Genomic DNA, 21,328 nt, shown 5'->3' with positions numbered 1-21,328 from the left:
GCATACATCCATTAATCACCAGATGGCAGCATACTCAAACTCAATGTGTTATAATTAATCCGTGAACCCAACAGTCAAAAATGAAAAGATATTATAGAAAATCAACAAATATTCGAGGAGATGGTAAAAGTGAAATTTTTGATTTTTTGCTTTAAAAAGTGAAACGGTTGCCAACCACTCATTTCAGCATTAGGTTGGTCTCTGAGTGCCTGGAGACATGACACTGCCAGTTACTACCAAGTTACTTCCTTTATTTGTTTAATCTGTTTAATTTTGGCATTTTAAATCTTCCGCAAAGATACAAGGTGCACGTTTAATCATCATCATCATCAGTGCGCATGCGTCAGTTTAGCCGGCGGCGCTTAAGGACAGACGGAACAGAGAGTTTCAGTCAGTCCTGGCTGAGCTCTGCGGCGTTACCATTCACCATATGTCACAACCATGAAAAATCTACATTTCAAGGATTTCTTCTGGGTGAGTTATTCATTCTGTGTTTGACTTTATGTGATCATTCTTATTTTTAAACTAACTGTAAGTAGAAAAGCGATAGGCTGCCTCGTGAACTCAATGATAAAGAGAAAATGTTTACTAAAAATAATTTCTCTGTTTTTACTCTGTAGTTTCTATTTCTGTTGTAGTCAAATTGTGATGGGAATTAGAAAGACTTCTGACATCATCAAATAGGTTCCTCTTTCCAGATACTGATAAATTTATAATAAAGAATCCTTTATTTAAATAGGTGAGAAGTACCTGTACCACACTGAAATAATATTCAGGTACAAGTACCAAAAGTACTAACTGACGTCAGATGTTAGTACAATATTGTTTTATTATGCCTTCTTGTGTTAGTAGCATCTTAGTGGTTTAGTTGGTTCAAGTGGAGCTAATTGTATCTCTTACATGCTTTCAGGTAGTTTAACCAATAACCATGCATCATGTGTTTTGTATATTAATTCATAATTTGTAAAGTAACCAGTAACTAGCTGCCAGATAAATGTAGTGGAGTAAAGTGCACAATATCCACCTCTCACATTTTGTGGAGAAGAAGTAAACTTAAATGGAAATGTTTGAGGAAAGTACACATTTGTGCTCAAGCACAGTACTTACCTTAGTGTAAATCATTGTATTTACGAAGTTAATTTTCTCATAGACTCTTAATTGAATTAGCAACACGATTACACATGGCCTCATATCTTTTATAGAGATAGAAAGTGAATAACCCACTGATTTTGACATTCACATGGTTTGGATGATTACAGGCTGTTACCCTGAGCTTACCTAAATTATGGACATGTGCAGTTCATAACATCAATTTACACCATCTCTGAAAGATCCTAATGTTACAGTGTTTATTTATCTCTGTGTGTAGTGTTTTCATGGGAGTTTCACTGTGTAAATTTAGAGTGAAACACAGAGCCTGCCTGTCTTAAAGTAAACGGCTAGGTTTTAGTCAGAGAAGTGGTATTAGAGGTAGTTGTATGGCCAAAGTGGCTGTTTTGAAGTAATAATAACGTATCGTTATCTGTAAAGTGGACAGCGTATTAGCCTAAAGAAAGAACCCCAACTGTAATGTGATTTCTACAACCACAAGATGCAAAATAAGATATTATCCATTTTATTGACAGAACTCTGACCTGACCTGCACAGGTGGCTATGATGCCATCATCCAGTATCTCAATGATGGCAAGAGGACATGCAAGGAGGTGGAGGATTTCATGAAAGCAAGGTAATGCCATGATATATACCTATGGAATGATGCTAAATATTTGTATGTAGGTTCTGCTTTTACTCAGGTCAGCAAGACTCTAAATTACACCTGTGCTAGTTGGGTTATTAGCTGCACTAGTTGTTATACAATGAATAGTTTTCTGAGGAGTATAAGTTGTCACAGTATAAGTTAGGGCTACAGATGCATCATGTGACTAAATCATAGACCTGCTTGTAGTTTTGATGACTTTACAACAGGCAGAATGAGATGATGGGTGTGAGGCAAAAGCGAAAGATGGGGAGAAGGAGGAACGTGAACTGTAGACTTTGTGGGGTTATTATTGTGGGAAGTTACAAGGAAGTACAAGGTTTCACTGTGAAAGCACAGTGAAAGGAGTTGAGTAAGTTATGAACTAAGACATAAGAAGGTTTTTAATGACACAGGATTAAATATCTCCTTATAAGGCTAAAGTTGCTTTGAAGTGCACGCTCTGATGGACAAGAAATAATGAAGTGAACTTTAGGGTCAATAAGGTCAAAATAAGAGAAGAAGCAACGTGAGTTACATTGACAGAATGGATATCAGATGAAGAAATACATCACTGAGGTGGAACCTGATGTCTTGATTCATTACAAAACATTTTGCGGAACCTTTCAGAAATGTTACACCGTGTTGTATTTCTATTTTCTTTATGCAGTCTTAATGTGAAGCATTAATGTGAAATGATTTTCCTAGCACTGGCCTTCAGTCGCTCAGTGTTGCTACAGTGACAGTAATTAATGCCAGAAAAAAATTCCCAAAGCTTCCACAGTTTCTTAGCTGCACCTTTAAAAAAAATTGTGCTTGAAATTCGACTTTAACACAAATGGAGCTGTCCTGATATGGAAGATTTACATTAAATCTCCAAGTAAACCAGCATTTATGCTGCATGCTGCTGCATCTCGGTAGATCAGCGGAAATTAATGAGGTCTACTCAGAACAGGAGCAGAAAGAGTTTCTAACCTACAGCTCTGCAGCCCGAGGCCTATCCTAAGAAATAATTAATTATGAGGCATCACTGAGATAGATTTTATAGTGGAGTCATGCAAAGTTTAACATTTGAATTCCCCTTTCCTCATTTGATAACCTGATATCCTGTCCTCTCTCTTGCACACTTCAACACATATACACACAAACACACATGCACAGTCCAGTCATGGGCCAGTCTGCATTCTGTAGATTGCACCTTTTCATTTGAGTATCTGTAATGACCTGGTGGAGTTCCTGATCATGCAGACTCAATAAAATGAGAGAAATTAGTCTAAGCTGTTGTTTCCTGGTTTGTTGCCATACGTGTATGAATGCTTTCAATTTTAACTGACATTTACCAGAAGCGCTGTTGTTTTTGTTCTGTAATTATGTAATTGCATTCAGATCACACTGAGAGATACTAAAGGGTCATGGTCAGTCAGTCTACATTAGGAGCCCCACCCTGTGAGATCTGTTTCCGTTCACTTTAAATCCCCCTATTTAGCCTTTATTAAGCAGTAGATAAACATATAATAGTTTGTTTAAAACACAATATTTTGTACATGTAAATATCTGTAAAGACAGTTTTAGGTATTTATTAATGTACAATATTTATCAGCAATTATAACTTTTCTTATAAAGACATGTTTTGTATTATTTTAACTGTTTATACACCAGCCCTCACTTATGGATGTCTACATGAGGAGGTAGAGTAGGTGTCAAATGCATTGATAAACATTTAAATACTGCTCATTAAAGCTAAATAGGGCGACCTTAAGTTCAGTGTTGCCCCTTTTTGGAGTTTTCAAAATAGGGATTTTTATATTTAGTCCACTTACATTGTTTCAACAAGAGTTTGGTGCAAAACAGTACGAAGGTATGGGAAAGACTGTCATAGCACTCTACACATGGAGCGTATCTGGAGGGAGCCACACACACTGCATTCATAGCAACATGTATGTCAGTGTAAATGTAATCCTGTATTTTTTTCCTGTCACTTAAAAACCAATTAGATTTGAATTTATGATGTTCGTTTCTAAAAATGTTTGCTGGCTGATAGTGCTAGTCCAGCAAGTTGTGTGTGTTTATGTAAACTAGCAATAGATTATTATCTATATCTGATGTCAGTGCAGTTTTCCATGTAAATTATTTTGCAGTTTATCAGCTAAAGGGTTGTCCTATATGTTCTCTTATGTTCTTTGCTTGTGCAGTATGCTTGCATGCCAGACTTACTTCTTTTTTTTTCCAGGGCCTCAATTGAGGAGAAGTATGCCAAAGAGCTCCTTGGTTTGTCCAAGAAGGTGTGTGGACACAATGAGATGAAGTAAGCAACCTTTGCACTGTGATACTGTTATTATGTATTTGACTGGATCTATTCATAGAGAGCCACAGACGGTGAAATGAATTAATCTGTCTCTGCAGAGCCCACATGGTGCCTCTTAGTCTGAATTCAAGATTCAGTGCAGAAAGAGAGGTCAAAGCGAAGTTACAGCCTGGTCACTGAGCACAGGATGATTTTGAAAATGTGGATTTCATCAATTTGCAATCAGCAGTTCCCTAATAATATCATTTTGGTCGGTCAGATTTTTTGTGTTAGTGTTGACATGGTGTTTCTGTATCAGCATATCTAGTTCCCATTCTGTCAGCGGTCACATGATCACTGTGGCTTTGTTTCTGCTGTGTCTGTTAGAAGGTATAAAGGTGTGAAGAGGAAGGAAGGCATGTGGGGGAGGGGGAGATCCCCTCCCCCACATGCCATTAATGGTCCATTAATAATCCCCTCTGTTATAGGTGACACATATTCATGTGTTTTTCACCTAGGAGGAGACCTGGAGGTCACTAGTCTGTCATGGGCAGCAATAGTACTTCCAAAATGTCTTTGTAAATGAGTTTGGAGGAATTATACATATAAACAAAACTGTTTATAAACTAAAAGTGAGAAAACAGAAAAGTTATATTTTTATAGGGTTATATTTTTTTATGGTTTATTTTTGGTTGCTTACTAAATTGATTAATTCATTTGAATGGTCCTGAGAAAAAATGATATAGCAGTGAATAATCTAAGGCCTTATGGTCCCTACTGGTTTTTCTTTGTACTGTCATACTTTGGCCTGTATGATCAGGTATTAAATTGTATTACATTTTCACATGTGAACTCTAGAAAATGTCAAAAGTATCAGATCTCCAGTGTTCTCCATTTTACACATGCAGCATGCAGTCGGAGAATATCTGTGTGAGATGCGTTCTCACCTACTGGACATCTTCTGTTTGGTTGTTGTGTTGGGTAGCATGTGGTAGAGCGTGCATGAGGCCAGTGATTGGTTCGTCCACTCACTTGCTGTGCATTCTTCAATCATTTGCTCTATTCACGCATCACTCACTCGGACAGTGACACAGACTTTATGTCAGACAGCTGGCAGGATAAAGTTTGCCGAATGTCTGACTGATTTGGATGTTCGCACTCAAGCTCTCCCAGGTAATGTCTAGAAAATGTCAAACTTGTGGTGCATGTGCGAAATCAGCAGAGGTGTAAAGTAAGTCTAAAAAGTCTAAGTCTTAAATTTGATTCAGTGAACCTGCAGAAATCAGTGGCAGTGGCCCCTGGTGAAAAACTCGATAGGGCACTTTTAACATCCTCTGTGTTTGTGATGTAGTGAAGATCAAAAGGTCTTATCAATGCATTGAAGTAACAGTGTCTACTATTTCATGTAGATTATGTCATAAATGAAATCCCTACATAATATCCATTTCCTTTTTTCTTTAAGCACATTAAAAAGATCCCTGGACGTGTTCAAATTACGTAAGTGCTTAACTCTTTTGAGTCTTCACTGGCTACTTGTACTGTGCATCTCAGTTCATTATCTCTGTGTCGATAACAACTAAAACCATGCTTTTCCCCACAGAGACTGAACATGTGAGTCTGTCGCACTTACAACTGGCTCAGAGCATGAGGGAGGAGGCCAAGAAGCTGGAAGAATTCCGAGAAAAACAAAAAGAAGCCAGGAAAAAGGTCGGTGGATTTATCAGCACTGAGGTGACCGAGGCATCTTGGCAACATGTGATAAGCTGGTGACTGGATTCAACCTTGTCATTTCAGTTAGAACAACAGATGGATGCCCTTCACAAACAGAGGTCCTCACAGTTCAAGAAGACAATGGATGTAAGTATTATGGAGGGGTCAGACACTTAATTATTACAAGCTCAGTGTGAAATAAATTACTACAAAGTCACTTTCAGACTTCTGTTTCTTTTCCTTGTACAGTGTTACTTATAAACCAAGCTGATTAGCGTTTATAGTGACTGACCTGCCAAACTAAAGGCAAATTACTCACTTATCTATGTTTGAATAGCTAAATGGGAGTGGTGCTGTGTTACTTGTGACGTAAGATAAAACCAAAACCACCTGACAGCAGTCTGTTTGTGATTTGTGTCAGTTGAGTTTCAGTTGTGATGTGACAACTGTGAAAATGCCATTCTTATCCCATCTCTGTTCTTCCTCTTTGGCGGGGGGAAGTTGTGTTGACCGGTCTGGGAAGTAGACCCATGGGGGCATCATTTAACAGCATGAAAATCGCAGTCAAAAGAAGAAGTACTTGGGATGTACTATTCAAATGAAGACAAAATGAGTCTGAATTTAGAGAATAACTGCTGTTGATTAACAGTTGATGATGATGCATTAAAAGCTCTAGCCAGGTGCTAACTTTGCCGCTGTCCCCCAGTCAAAGAAGACATACGACCAGAAGTGCCGAGATAAAGAAGAAGCCGATCAGAACGTGAACCGAAACACCAACACCAACAACACCAAGCACATGGAGAAGGTACAGTGAAAATATCAAATATTCGCTGGTTCTCAGATGTGAGGTTGTGTCACTGTCCTCAGATTGTAAAGATTAAATAATTAACAGTCTCATTAATAACGATAAAGATTGTTAGTTGCAGCCATAAAGAGCTAAACTCTATATTATTGCCCCAATAAATGAACATGGCAGCATTGGATGGTTTTTTTCCGCCTCAAAGCTGCTGTTAGCACGCTGACAGTTTTCCCACAAAATGGAGAGTGGGTGGGAAAAGGGCATTTCCAGTAGCTTTGAGGACACTGTAATGTGAACTGACCATGCCATGTTGCTGTGACTAAAAGGCTCCTAAGTTGGAGGATTTTGATCAGCCATATCTCATGACCCATTTCAAGAACTGCTGTGAAATTGTGTATGTTCCCTAATGTGAGACAAGAGGGCATTGTTGTGTGGAAGAATGTTGATGTTGATAAGGCAAGTATTGGTTACTTGTTATGTGTTAGCTTTAGAGCCACAGATGAAGACTGAGTACTCGTGTTTTTGTCCTTATCATCATTCAGCTCTACACGAAAGCACAGCAAGCAAAACAGAATGCAGACGAAGCAGGTAAGTTAGCAAAAAAAAAAAAAAAAGAAAAGAAAAACTGTTTCAGACATGTTTACTACATAATATGCTGGTTGTATTTCTGGGATGGAAGGACTGGACTACATCTATACAGTGCTTTTACTCAAACTGCTTCACCCCGTCACCCCCTCCTTACACATTTACGCGCCGATGGCATGTTCCTTAAGTTTCCATCTAGCACTATCATAAGGGGCTATCTTAGATTCTAACACACAAAACCAGGCTGATTTGAGTATGTAACAACATAATGATAATAATGTGTTTGGGTATATACACTGTATTTATACTGTTTACGCTGATCTACGTGTTTGATTGGCAGACAGATTATACCATCAGAATGTGACCACACTGGGAAAGGTTAGAGATGAATGGCTGAAGGAACATGTCAAAGCCTGTGAGGTAAGACAGCGATTGGCTCGGGATTCCTTAAGTTTGAATGTAGTGCACATCATGTAAATAAGCTGAATGTTTTCCTTGACAGATGTTTGAAAAACAGTCAATGGAGCGTATCAACTTTTTGAGAAACACAGTCTGGACCCACCTAAACCAGCTTTCCCAGCAGTGTGTGAACAATGATGAGGTAAAACCCACAGTTACATTAATTTTAAAGCTGCTATATATATATATAAATATTTGTAATAAATCAAATTATTACGTGCAGTCTGCCTCAGATCTATGGAGGATTTTAGCATCTTTCAGCTCCTTGTTTTGGTGTTACACCCCTGTTTTGGTTCACTCTCACTGCTCTCATTAACCTTGTTTTGTTGTTGTTACCTGCCCAGCACAAAACATCAGACAAACACAGCAACTAGCTGGTGAACACAGTGAAATGTTTAGTAGCTAAAGAGCCAGATTTTCCCTTCAGGAGTTGGTTGAGACCAAAAAGAGATGTGTAAACAAATAACTGAGGTTAAAATATGTCAGTGTTGTGGTTAAAGTAGCTCTAAAAAAATCACATCAAAAATTTTCCATTCACAAACCAAGAAAAACAGATGTATTATTATTATTGTTACAAGAATCTCACTTTCATAAACTTTAAATAGCAAAAATTCAAGTGTATCTGTAAAGGTGTGTTTTAAGTGGACTCTGACCTTGTTGTTTACGGTCTCTCTGCATGTGTGTGGTTGCATAGCTGTATGAGGAAGTGAGAAAGTCTCTGGAACAGTGTGACGTCCAGGAAGATATCGAACACTTTATAAACCTCAGGCGGACCGGTGATAAACCACCAGGTAGGAACTCAGGAAGAATGCTATTCTGTGGCATTAACAATGTATGCATTTACACATACAGAGAGCAGAAGTTATCAAACAAATTGCAAATTTGCATTGTTTCAATTGTGCTCAGTTGCTAGTAAGGAAGTTTTTTCAAAATGTGCCCAATATCAGATCTCAGCGTTCACACTGATCTCAGACACATCAGCTTATCAGTCTCTCTCTCTAACAGCTCCGGTTTTGTATGAAAACTTCTACAGTGGTCAGAAGTCTCCAACTGGCACTCCACCCTCTCGGCTCCCTCCATCCATCATCAGGTAAACAAGAGAAGGACTATAGGAGAGGCTGCCAACCTGTCTGCGTATCCATCTATCCACAATTATACACTAAGTGTTAGTCCTTATTGTGTACCCTGTTTTTGATTTGCAGGAGGGGGCCACTACCTGATCCAGCACAAAACAGTACAGGTATAATTTTATTTACTTAAACTTTAAGTTACTTAAATATGGTGTGTTGCTTGCTATGAACACCCTACAGGGCCTGCACACAACTTCTGGTGCATTTTACTGTGATTGGATAATTGTCACATTTACACTTACACATCTTCTGGCAGTGTATGTACAAGAAAAGTTATTTTCAGTGGTGGGGTTTGCACTTTGTGGCTTTATTATCTGTAAGCTGTAAGCTTCTGCTTTTCATATTTAACCACCATTTTTTCAATCTTTCTTTTGACTGCAGATGATACAGTCTACTCAACAGTGCAGGACGCGGGCTACAGTGTTATCCATTACTAACACGCGGATCAGCTGGAGAAGTCATTGTGCATCCTGTGCAGTGCAGGAGCTTTGTGATGGACAGGTTTACTTATGTCTCATTACTTCCTGCTTTGTGTCTTCCTGTAAAGATGCAGTCTTACGGACGGAAAATAAGTGTCATAATTGTGTACATAAATGGCTGAGATGAGGTTGTTTGGTATTTGTAACATATTATATGTCACTGTGTTATACATGGCAGTATGGCAAACATTATTATTTTATTTTAAGGATCTTGTGTGTATTATAAAATCAAAGCAGGCTAAACGGGAGATTTGTTTCTCAATAGTTTGATGAAATTGACATGTGCTATGATACAGAAGCAGGTGAGGTAATAACAGACAAACACACAGAACTGTGTCGTCAACCCAATTTCTGTACAACCTTCATAAGTACTTTCCACTTTTGAGATATAGAGACCATTTGTTACTATAAGGCTCTGTCCTCTGGAGGGTTGTGTCTTAATTCATCCTCAAATTTGCATTTATTTTTATGTTTTGTGTGTTTCTATAAAGATCCACAAAATGTGTCATCCACTTACTTGTTTTCATTTCCTCTTATATGTGAGAGCAGAGTGTCAGTTGACTGATCTTGTGAGGCTCACGCATACTCTTATTCATTGTATCTACAGTGCACAGTATATGGATTATTACAGACCCTGTTTTTTTAATTTTGCCAGTTAAAGTCCTGTACTTTGCCACTTAAGCTGCATCCTAACATTTTGACAGTCTTATCTGTTGAATTATAGTCATTTCCACTGTAAGACTGTTAGAGGTTCTATGTTTTGTCTATGTATTTTTGGAAACAGGAGGAGGGTTGTTGGAATTTTTGCACTTTGCTTTTGCTTAAATGTTAATAGCACATGATTTGTACAAAATGTTACAAACTGTGTCTGAATTCGAAACTGCCAGGGTAAAGAGGGATTAAAAGCATTTCACTGTGCAGCTGACCTGGTGTTCTGTGGTTTTGTATTCAAGTATTTATTTTCTTATTCCTCTTATTATCTTTCCTTGTAGGTGAGGTGGTGATACACCAGAGTATTTTCACGACTCACTTGACATCACCTGGTGTGTAATACTGAATTAACACATATTCTTGCTACAGCCCTCAACCTGCTCCTTCTACAGATGAATGCTTGGTTTATCTCTTTAACTCTGTCGCTGTGATATCGGACCCCCTTTAACTTGGACTGTGAAAGCAAATCTTTAACATACTCCTAGGCTCTGTTTGGTACCTACATTCACACTTGCCATGGCACAATAAATGCTTCAAATGAAAATCAATACAGCTTTATTTCCACCACTTTTGGCAACATCATTATCTCATTATTGATTTTTACTCTCAAATTTTTGCATTTTATATTACACAGTCCTCCTCAATGTGAGTAAGAGTTCCTGGTAACTGCCAGTTCATCCATGGGACGCCCACATCTGTTCAGTGGGTGCTGTTTGTCTGCAAGCATCAATCCTGAATTGCAGAGGTGAAATGGGAAACATTTTGCCTGCTGACAGGTCCTGGTTTGCAGGTTCTTCTGTAGCAAGTAGCTGTTTTGGTGGTCCGATATCACACAGCATGCTCTGATTTGATCAGATCCAGAATAATCTGGATGGTCCTCTCACCTGAATAGAGACATACTGGATCAGTGTATCTTGGGAAGGTACATACATTTTAAAACAGACAACAAATTGGACTGGGAAGGGGTTGAGGAAGGGTTTTTTATTTAAACTGTTTCTCGTAAAAAATCGTTAATGAGGAAAAACTTAGCCTGAGGAAGATTTTAGCAACTGTCAGTGTATTCCCATATCTTCATGACATTATATTTGTTGTATAACACTGACATTACTCTTTATTTTTATTGTTACCAAATCCCTGATAAGAGCAAACCTACTGTTTCTTGCTTAAGGAACCACACAAATCTTTAAAAACGGGTTACAAGAATTTAGGTTCATATTTTAAAACAGCACAGTTTAGTTCTAAGCAAAGTTTCGCTTGTGGTATTGGTTCAAAAAAAAGTGCCTATTTTTATCATGACAAAACATGTCACCCAGTGCAACAGTGTGACTCACCAATGTGTCTCTAACAGTTTTCTTATGCTTGAACAGCTGAAATAAAATCACTGCTTATCCTGCCTCAGTTAACTGTAGGGGTTAACTGAAATGCTGTCTCAACTATTAACAGATGAAGAAAATGTAGTCATTCTTCACCAGCATTTTTTAAGGTTTCGTGCTGCTTAATCTAGCGAAAAACTTTGATGCAGGGCTTTTTACCTTCCAGATTCATCCTTGGATTCTCCAGCTTCTTTTCAAGCAAAGAGTCCATCAGCTTCCTCAGGTGTTTGAATATCACACCGATCCGTACAGGAGCCTTTAAAAGGGAAAATAAATAAAGTATATGAGCAGCATTTTTCACAGCAGACATGTTGACAATCACAGGTGTAGTTAATCACAACGATAATGTCTCTGAGGTGTTGCAGGGTGCCTACATGCACAACACCAAGGCCCTGAAGCTGGAGAATGGCTGTAAATCTCAAACAATGTCTATTTCCTGGGTGTACAAATTCACAACTGCTGCTGCTAGAGGAAGGGATAGATGAGGAAAGGACATAAAAACTGAACCCGGGTGATATCCGACCTGAAAGTGTATCCATCCGTCTAATGTGATGAGCCTCTCTCTGTGCTGAATATCAATGTCACCTCCAAACAGCAGCATGGGGAAAGGTGATATGAGAGTGGTGTCTCGCAGGTAGATCTTAGTGTATTTCACCTGAGGATAAGCAGATATTAGCACATGTGACTTAGAGATCAACAGATAACACAGACACACACACACAAACACCACCCATACCTTCTCCTGGTACAGCAGCCAGCCGTGCGTCTGCAGGTTGCGGTTCACAGACGAGGGGTGGACTTGGGCCTTGCCTTGAGGGGTCTCCACCGTGCAGGCCACTCGCTCGAGCACATCCACGGACGGGGTGCACAAGACCCGGGCCACGCTGTCGTAAAGCCCCGCCGTCAGCACCGCGTTCATGACCGAGATCTGCTGCTTGGACAGCGCGGACGCCTGCAGCTTGGAGTGAGAGGAGGAGCGAGACGACCAGAAACCAACCTGCTCCATCATCTTCATCAGCTCGTGCTTCACATCCTGAATGGAAGACATCAAACAGGTCCCATCGGACGGGTGGAGGAGGAGAAAGTAATTTGTGTTAAAACAAATCAAGAGAAGCCAAAGTGAGAGCGTGCATGCAAATGTGTGTGTGTTGATACCTCTATTGTAATGAGAGCTGTTCGATTGAGGAAGTGTTTCCTGCAGTAGGACATTTCTGCTCTCTGTCCCTCAGTCCGTGAGTTCTTCCACCTACAACAGGTTAACACAAGAAAATAGGTCAGTGTTTCCCAAATGAAACTCAAGATTATATATATAATGAAATTTAATTCTTGTTTGAGAATCATACTGCAGCCATACAGACGGAAAACCAGTAAGGACCCTACAGTTATTTATTAAGTCTGTTCATTTACTTATATTTATATCACAGTTCTGTCTGTACTTCCCTACTCTACATAACTATAAATTCTGATAATATAATTAATTAATTGAGAGGACCTGGATCTAAGCAGCAGGAAGTTTGATGGTATTAACACAAAGTCCACACAAAAGGACTCAATAGCCTCCTGCACGCGTAGCTGGGAATCTTATTAATGGCATCACTGTGACATTAAGTCCAAATGATTGTGTGATTAATGTGAGAGGCTCCCAAACGAGCTCTTTTAAGAAAATACACAGTGTTTTAAAGGTATTTTCAGAGCAGGCCGTACCCCAGATATGCGTTGTATATGGTCAGGTGATCAGAATTGGCTAATGCCAGTGCAGCCTTGGCCAGATTAGCTTCCTCCTTTCTGTTCATTGGTGTGGAGAAGGGAGACTTCTCAGTGATGGCTGCTGCGATCGTTGCCTGAAACAAATTTTTGATTAATATTCATGGCAAAATATGAAAGTAGACAGGATTCTAAAATATACATTATGAGAGTAATGGTTGCAAAAAATCATATTTTTTTGTTTGTTACTCAGGCAGTGAGACGTACTATGGGCTCCAGGCAGCCGAGGATGGCTCCGTAGATCAGCATCTTGCCGATCTTGACGTTGACGGGCAGACTCGCCAGGTGGTGTCCCAGAGGGGTGAGGAGGTGATTGTCGGGGTGACACGCGCCGATCTTTCTCAGCAGGTTGACGGCGTTACTGACCGACTGGGGCTGAGGGGCATCCAAGGCCCGGCTCAGGAACTCCTCTGGGGAGCCATACTGACATTTCTACCAGAAGGGAGAGAAGGGATTAGGGGGACTGAGGAACATTTAACCAAAGGTTTCAATAATTTTTCCACATGAAGTAGAAGGTAAGAGTGTCTGTACAACTGAGTGTGGTTTATATACCATAATATGAAGGCAGAGCTCCTCCAGTGGGACCCGTAGTATCTCTGGTATGGAGTAATCCATGAAGGCATCAAACCTGAGGTTAAACAACAACAGAGCAGATCAGCACATGACCATAAACAGGAATGTGGCATCTTTATTGATGAACACATCCTTTAAATTTAATGCATGTGATTTGGGTTTCTCATTTGAGTTCTTCATCCTATCTCAGCATGGTGAATGATGAGCTCCATGCCTGTATTTTGGGTAGAGTCTGAAGCAGAAGCCGTTTCGGACACGTCCCGCTCTCCCCTGCCTCTGGAAGGCGCTGGCTTTAGAGACAAACGTTTCCACCAGAGAACTCATCTGGCTGCTCTCATGGTACCTGAATAACACAACAGAACACAGTTTCTCTGCAACCTGCCTCAGTTATGTTTTCTAATTACTGTGATCATTAGTCATGCTAATGCTTTGGTTCCAGGGATGAAAATGTCAATCTGTTGGTTCTGACTGAAATATCTCAACACCTCTTGAAATAGATTGCCAAGAAACACTGAGATTCATGGTTGCCACATAATGAATCCTAATGACTTTAGTGATGCTCTGACTTCTCCTCTAGTGCCACCATGAGGTTGACATCTGTAGTTTCAGTTCAAATGCCTGAACAACCATTGGATGAACTGCCATGACATTAGGTACAGACCAAATAAGTGCAAAGCTAAAGACAATCTTGTCTGCCTCAGCTGGACTGTAACAGTGAGCACATTTGCATGCTGACATTTCACTTCACTTTCATTACAAGCCAAACAAAGCTGTTAGCATGACTGCAGACTCTCAGTTTTGTTTTTCTTGCTTCATACTCTCAGACAATTCAAATAAAACATATTTTGTTGACTGAAACCTTGGAACAGAGTGAATAATTTAGGCTTAGGGTTCAGTAATATGTTGTAACATAACAAGAAATAATATATTTATAATATTATGACATGCAAGACTTTTTGGGCGTTGTTCAGGAGCTCTTACTTATTCTCTTTGGTCTTCCCAGTGTCAATGACAAACACAACGTCAGGAATAGTCACACCTGTCTCAGCAATGTTAGTCGACAACACAATCTAAAGAAGAGACAGAGCAGAAGGCCAGTATGAATATATTTGTTCAGTCACTCAGTGATATCATTTTATTTATGGAATATTTGAAATGTTGTTACTGCTGTTTACAGTTATTTCACCATGCTTTATTATTCTGTAACATATGTAACAGTACCTTCCTAACTCCAGCAGGGGGCACTGTGAAGGCAGCAGCCTGGTCCTTTGATGACAGGGTGGAGTGGAGGGCAACAATCCTGTACCTTTAAGTCACAGACAGGGCTCACAGTGAGATGGAGGTAAAAGGTGAAGTTAAATGTGTAGTTTAGTTTGTTTCAGCATTTCTCCCATTGTGAGAGTTTGTTGTCACCTGTTTTTGTCCCTGAACCTCTTGTCTGAGGAGAGCAGGTCATACAGCTGCTGGATGTGAGCCAGACCTGGGAGGAACACCAGAACGGCTCCATCCAAATCTGCAAATTGTGGGGATTTGTCTGACAGAAATAGCAGGAAAAAAATTAGCACACACAACAACATCAAAACATGTATGAACATGGATTTGATGCTGTCTGAAGCAAGCCTGATGATGTGTTGTACCTAAGTAGTCCATGAGGTCTACCAGCAAGTCCATGTTGATCTTATTAGGGTTCATGTACTGCAGCACCTGCCGAGTCCTGCTGCTGAAGTGGTCGAGGTCAGGACCCAGGTCCCAGCCTGAGGAGTCCCTCACTATCACCTCCTGAAACAGACAGAAACACACACATTAACACACACTTATTTTAAATTACAGTAGAATAACAATCCACTCAGATCAGAAGGCTCCAGGTTAAATCCATTGTCATTATCATAAGAAACAAGTCATTTAAATGTCATTAAAATCTATTTTCTCCGTTTTTTACAGTGAGCGATGTGATCTTACATGAGCACGAAATGATCACAGATTACTTTATTCATGTGTTTTTCTCTGTGCTAGGGCTCGGTTGGAAAGAGGGGATGTGTCCCTCTTACAGTTTAGCAATATCTGAATCAAAATTTGATTTGAGTTACTGGAAGTTTGCCAAACTACACACTGCTGATGAAGAAGATTAGCTAAGTTTTCAGGTTGTGAATAAACTGTCAGTAACTAGTTCATTAGAATGTCTTTTTCCCCCCAAACTTTTGATTTGTTATTTATTTCATTATGAATATTTAATGTTATCAAGATTTAAATCCTGACTGCAGGTTCACTGCAGGTTGCTGGAGATTAGAGCAGCAAACTGAGATAAATCATCAAACAGGACATAAGATGATAACAGGAAGTATAATGACGGAAAAGGAAAAAACAGAGCAGTTTATATACTCAAACAAAACACCACTATCACACATATCACTCCTGCAGAGAGTCAACGTCACCTGGTGTTGTAATGTCTTGCCGCCTTTTTGAGTGACAGAGACGCTGACTTCTTCCTCTTCTTCAAGAATTTTCTGGCTGTACTCCGAGTCCTTTTCCAGGACGTACCCCGTCTGCTCCACTATGTCCTCTAAGTGAAACACCTGGACACAAAACCACAAAGCAGATGCAGCTCCTCCCTAATATCCACTCCCAAAGCATTTAATATAGACAAATGAATTAAATTAGATTCCATACACAGCTAAACACAAACTAAAGCTCCTCTGACCTCCACTGGGAAAGTCCTGCCGGGGATGGTGATCACCGGGCAACGGTTGAAGTAGCTGGAGAACTTGTCACAATCCACTGTGGCGCTCATGAGGATCAGCTGCAGGTCTGATCTCCTCATAACGACATCTTTCAGGATGGTCAGCAGGAAGTCTGACTGCACGCTGCGCTCGTGGACCTGAGGACATGGAGGTGAGGTGAGTCCAAAGAAGATTTGAAGTTTTTGATTTTATAACTTAGGAAAAAATAAACAACAAAACAAATAGTGTCTGATCAGAAACCGTCAGTACCTCATCTACGATGATGTGCGTCAAAGAGCTGAGGTGTCTGTCGTGTTGGAGTTTCCTGAGCAGAACTCCAGTGGTACAGTACAGGAGACGGGTCCACTCCCCGGACTGATTCTCCATCCGGATCTGGTATCCGCACAGCGACGACTGAAACATGATTTCAACATGAAACACGATCGTTACAGCAGGTGTCGGTGCATCCAGTCAGCCTACACAGTTATTTCTAAGCTAAGAACATGATGTTTCTGTAAAAATGGATTTTCACCTTCGATCCCGGTCCATCCTCACACCCGAGCTCCTGGCTGACCCTGCAGGCCAGGCTCATGGCGGATATCCTGCGGGGCTGGGTCACCACGACGTTGCAGGGCTGTGCCGCTTTTCCCCCAGTCAACAGCTCCTCCAGCAGGAACTGAGGAATCTGAGTACTCTTCCCGCTGCCTGTCTCACCGGCCACAACTACCACAGGGTGGCGCTGCAGAGCCTCCAGGACACGGTGACGGTGTTGGAAGACAGGAAGCTGCTCTCGCTCTGCCTTCAAGGTAGAATACTCATTGAATGAGTTGGGTTTATTTTATGCAAACTGTGCTAAGTGGAAAAGTTAATGTGTATTTACCTGCAGTTTTTGGGCGAGTGAGGACTTCCTCAGTTTTAAAAAGAGTTCCCTGGACGCCTCGAGTGCTCCTGCCCCTTCCCTCCTCCCTCCTCTTTTTTCACTCTTGTCCTCCATTTCCTCTCCTCCATCCCCAATATCAAGACCAGCCAGGTTCTCCCAGGACTCCTCAGGCTCTTCGTCCCCACCCTGGCCCAACCCCGCCTGGCTTTGGGATCCCGACCCCTGACCTTGGCTCTGGTTCTGCTGCTGTTTGAGTCTGGTCAGGAGCCGGGAGATGAACTGGTCTCGAGGTTTGTTGGCAGCGGTGCGGCTCTCTTCCTGCTGCTGCTGCTCGCTGTCTCTCCACTCCAACCACACATCCCTGTAGGTTGGAGGAAGGAGCTGGTGCACCGACTGAAGAGTCAAAAATCGAGAGGGGAGGGGGAAAGAATTCACTATAGGCAAAAAATGTAAAAACTAACAAAATAAAAGACTGTAGTATGGTAACATATAGTACCTGCCCTTTAACCAGGTTGTAGAGTGCCAGTGTGGCTGCCAGATGTTGAGCCTGCATGCTGTCCTCAGTCAGGATGGTGGGACAAACCTCTAGGACATCATCTGTCCTCTGAACTCGCACCCTGATGGATTAAAAAACATCATGTTGAAACAACATATTTCTAATTTCAGTCATAAGTCTATCAGAAAGAACGGGACTGACTGTCTCTAACATTTTCCCTGTACAACATACTTACTTGCATTTCCAGTATCTTCCAGCAGGGACCTTGTGAAAAGCCGGAGGTGGACTCTTGGGCAGGTTCTTTCGGACCCAGTCGATGAGGAACTGTTTGGGAGACTTTCCGGTCCAGCTTCGAGCTGTGTAGTCGAAATTGCGAATGTCCTTTGGCTCGTTCTTTTTCACAACTGTGAGGCAAAATGAAACAAACTGATCAGCAACAGAGTCACTGAAGCCAGATGTTGCCCTCTGAAGGCTCCAAAAAGCACAGCTGGAATCGTATGTGTGCTTCAGTAAAACTTTTTTTCAGATACTAATACTCTCATCAGCTGTGTTTCTTGCTTTTTATCTGACTGATGTATCTTGTGTTCTGAGTTAACATCCTGAAAGTCTCCTCCATACACACATATACTCTACATCTATTACACGGTACTATACAGTCTGTTGGTACTGAGCTACAACATTGCGACTGAAAGCTCTAATTTGCTACATTTTATATTAATATGTCCTCTGAGCCTGTTTTGTTAAAGTCACTCGATGAATGAATTTAACTTGATTTTCCAGATGAACCTTTCTCTGCAGGAGGCTCCTTTTCAGCTTGTTCAAATAAATTGAAGGTGATGTCCTCTTTGTCGTCACTGACAGGAAGTGTTTTCTTTTCCTTCTGCGGCACGTCCACCACTTTTATGGCTGGATTGAACATGGGGTGAGACTCCAGCTGCTTCATTTCTAGACATAGAAAACATATTTGTACTTCCAAAATTCAAAGTGAGACTGAAGAAAGTGATTTGTGCATGAAAGAGTTAAAGCACACACACCTTGCTGTATGACGCGTATCCTGTCCTGTGCCATCCTCTGGCCCGCTTTGTCTCCTTTGGTCTTGGCAGCAGCTGCCATTTCTTTAGTGTCATACAGTTGAGCAGTGAGGATCAAATACCGGTCGTTCTACACAACAAGAAACAAACACATCATTATAGAACAACTACATCATGCCACATACATTATGACATTTAGTATCTCTGACTATCACAACTTAATCTGTGAAGCTGACAGTGAATAAAAAATGAACTTTCTGCGCAAGGCTCAAACTACAGAGGAAATGGTGGAGCATTCATTCACCAGTCTGATTAGCATTTGCAACCATGCAAAATGCCAGCTCCAGTGTCAGATATAATAGAAAAAACTATATAAAGATAAGCTTTTTTGCTTTCTTGCACAGAGTTAGATGAGAAGACAGATGCCACTTTTGTGTCTCAAAATGTTAAATTCTTTTTTTTTTTTTTCAAAAAAGTATGGATCGAAGTATAAATATTAATTACTGGATCAAACTTTTCCTCTAGTTCAGGATTGTGTGCAGTCTTCTTCCCTCCTTCCTCTTCCTCCTCCTCCTCATCACTGCTCTGCTCTGCGTACCTCAGGATCCAGTCCTTCATGCTTGCAGCTTCATCCTTCTCAGTGGCCTGGCACACACCACACACATTTATAAGCTATGACATAATACATACACATATCTGCCAGCACACAAACCTAACAGCACTAACCTTGGTAGTCTCTTTGCGGGTGTTGATGGGCGCTTTGGGACTCGGAGTGGCAGGTTTCTGGTGAGCAGCAGGCTGGAACCTGGGCCTGCTCCTCTGACTCTCCTCCTGCATCTGCTGGCTAAAACCCTCTGGTAGCTCCTCTGGTAAAATACAAAAATAAACATTTTGCAGGGCTGTGCTCTCAAGAATTACACAGTGATTATATCCAAATAACTGCTGACGCTCTATTACCATCTTTAAGGTTGAGGCAGAGCCAGTCGAGAGCAGAATGGAGATCCCCTCCGTAGAGTACACTGCTCTTCATTGCCTCCTCAATATGTTCTCTCTTAAAGTTGAACTTCTGCAGAGCTGTGTACAGGTCCTGCAGGCACATGAAGAGAAAGCCAAAATGAATACAACAATCTGTCATATGACCAAATCTAAATATTTATTAACTGTAAAAAAGGAAGGAAGGGAAGTTTTGTCTTCACCAGCAGTTTCTTGCTTGTAAGTCTGCCTGATATGGGCCCTTTATCACCATTCTCCTGTCTGAAGTCATTGACCAGCTTGATGATCTTCTTCTCCAGGTCAGCTTGGATAGCAACCTGTGTTAAAGGGTCATATCCCACTCATTAACAACAATTTGAATATTTTTCAGTGTGAAACACACTTGAGGGAACAGATTCTCAGCTGAAAAAATAGCAGACGGCTTCAGTAAAGCTGAAAGGTAATCAACAGCTGGTCACAGCGGCTGACTTACTTTAAGAATAGACTTGTCTGAGACTCCACCTGTGTCGACCTGGGCAGTGTTGGCAAGACTGTAGGTCTTTGGAGCTGGAGTAAGGACACAACAGAGCAGTGTGTGTTACTACTGAGCCAGACTACATGTTAGTCCAATTCTCACTTGACATGATCAGTGCAAGTATGTTGTTTTTTAGATTGCATCACACATTTGTTGACACATATTGTCATGCCACATGCACATTCTTCTGAATATTGAATAATTTTGATTTATTAACTTATTTTATGGACTAATTACTGAAATGAGAAGCACTGAGAGGAAACTATGAGGGACAAGAGGGTCTAATATGCAAAAAGTAATGAATGTTCACAACCCTGCAGCCCTAACGTCCAGACAGTAACTACACTGACTGATCACAGCAAAAGTACAAATATGATTAAGTCAGTGTAAACAGGGCCACAATATTATGAACACCTATAGAAAGCAGTATATCAGTATTATCAGACTGAGAACGACAATATCAGCACACTGAGTTTTTCAGTACAGTAACGTCACAGTAACATACTGGGAAGCCAAACAAAGTCTGGGGAGAGTTTGTCAGGTATCGGCAGGTATTACCACCTTTAGACTTGTTCTCTTTGGCTGGTTTAGCCGGCTTGTTGCTGGCTGGCTGTTTCTTCGGCTCCTCTGCCACGCTGTTCCCCGCTGCGGCAGCACCACTCCTGCCGGCTGCTGCTGCCGCTGCTGCCGGGGCCACCGGAGCAGCCGATTTCTTCTTCTTTCCCCCCATTAAGTCACCGAAACAAAACCCGGATGTAGCTCCTTTATGTGGCCAAGAAATTGTAAGTCATTAGCAAGGTGTTAAAAGAAATTATAATGTATAGCGAGCAAAATTACACTAGTATGTGTTTCTCATCTCTGCGTATTCATGACGGGTTGGACCACACGGCTGCCGTAGCGGATGTGTTATGCTGCATTCGGGGAGAATGGGAAGGACAGGAAGAAACGTATTCCGGCAGATAAACAGAAATAAACGAATTAGTCAACAATTTGTTGGTCACGTATTTGTACCAGTTTGTTATCAACTGAAAGTATGTACAAACAAACAGTGTATATGACCTATAAAATACTTAATAAGGTGAATGGATTATATTA

At 40.9% G+C, this 21,328-nt stretch overlaps 2 protein-coding genes across 2 annotated transcripts; one reads left to right on the top strand and one right to left on the bottom strand.

The window, feature by feature from the left end:
- Positions 1–342: 342 nt before the first annotated feature.
- pstpip2 (proline-serine-threonine phosphatase interacting protein 2) lies at positions 343–10,106 on the top strand. Its single transcript, XM_018662535.2, has 14 exons — positions 343–474; positions 1,626–1,726; positions 3,966–4,040; positions 5,482–5,516; positions 5,620–5,726; positions 5,814–5,876; positions 6,436–6,534; positions 7,071–7,116; positions 7,454–7,533; positions 7,616–7,714; positions 8,267–8,363; positions 8,578–8,662; positions 8,775–8,812; positions 9,084–10,106. The coding sequence occupies exons 1-14, from the start codon at positions 442–444 to the stop codon at positions 9,137–9,139; spliced, it is 1,014 nt and encodes a 337-aa protein (XP_018518051.1). The 5' UTR covers positions 343–441; the 3' UTR covers positions 9,140–10,106.
- A 324-nt stretch (positions 10,107–10,430) lies between these two features.
- Positions 10,431–21,155, bottom strand: LOC108874025 (ATP-dependent RNA helicase DHX29). The gene is made up of 28 exons (XM_018662376.2): positions 20,795–21,155; positions 20,192–20,265; positions 19,923–20,036; positions 19,684–19,813; positions 19,453–19,592; positions 19,231–19,371; positions 18,730–18,856; positions 18,482–18,640; positions 17,931–18,099; positions 17,696–17,816; positions 17,200–17,592; positions 16,852–17,118; positions 16,590–16,733; positions 16,301–16,477; positions 16,035–16,175; positions 15,240–15,381; positions 15,016–15,136; positions 14,824–14,908; positions 14,584–14,672; positions 13,817–13,945; positions 13,582–13,657; positions 13,237–13,461; positions 12,970–13,106; positions 12,421–12,511; positions 12,002–12,298; positions 11,789–11,920; positions 11,425–11,521; positions 10,431–10,776 (listed from the first exon to the last, which is right to left on the bottom strand). The coding sequence occupies exons 1-28, from the start codon at positions 20,961–20,963 to the stop codon at positions 10,721–10,723; spliced, it is 4,143 nt and encodes a 1,380-aa protein (XP_018517892.1). The 5' UTR covers positions 20,964–21,155; the 3' UTR covers positions 10,431–10,720.
- Positions 21,156–21,328: the final 173 nt, after the last annotated feature.

Source organism: Lates calcarifer, linkage group LG9 (genome assembly GCF_001640805.2).
Source record: "Lates calcarifer isolate ASB-BC8 linkage group LG9, TLL_Latcal_v3, whole genome shotgun sequence".
Classification (NCBI taxonomy): Eukaryota; Metazoa; Chordata; class Actinopteri; family Centropomidae; genus Lates; species Lates calcarifer.
Note: the sequence above shows the minus strand (reverse complement) of the source record. Positions and strands in the feature narration are given on the sequence as shown.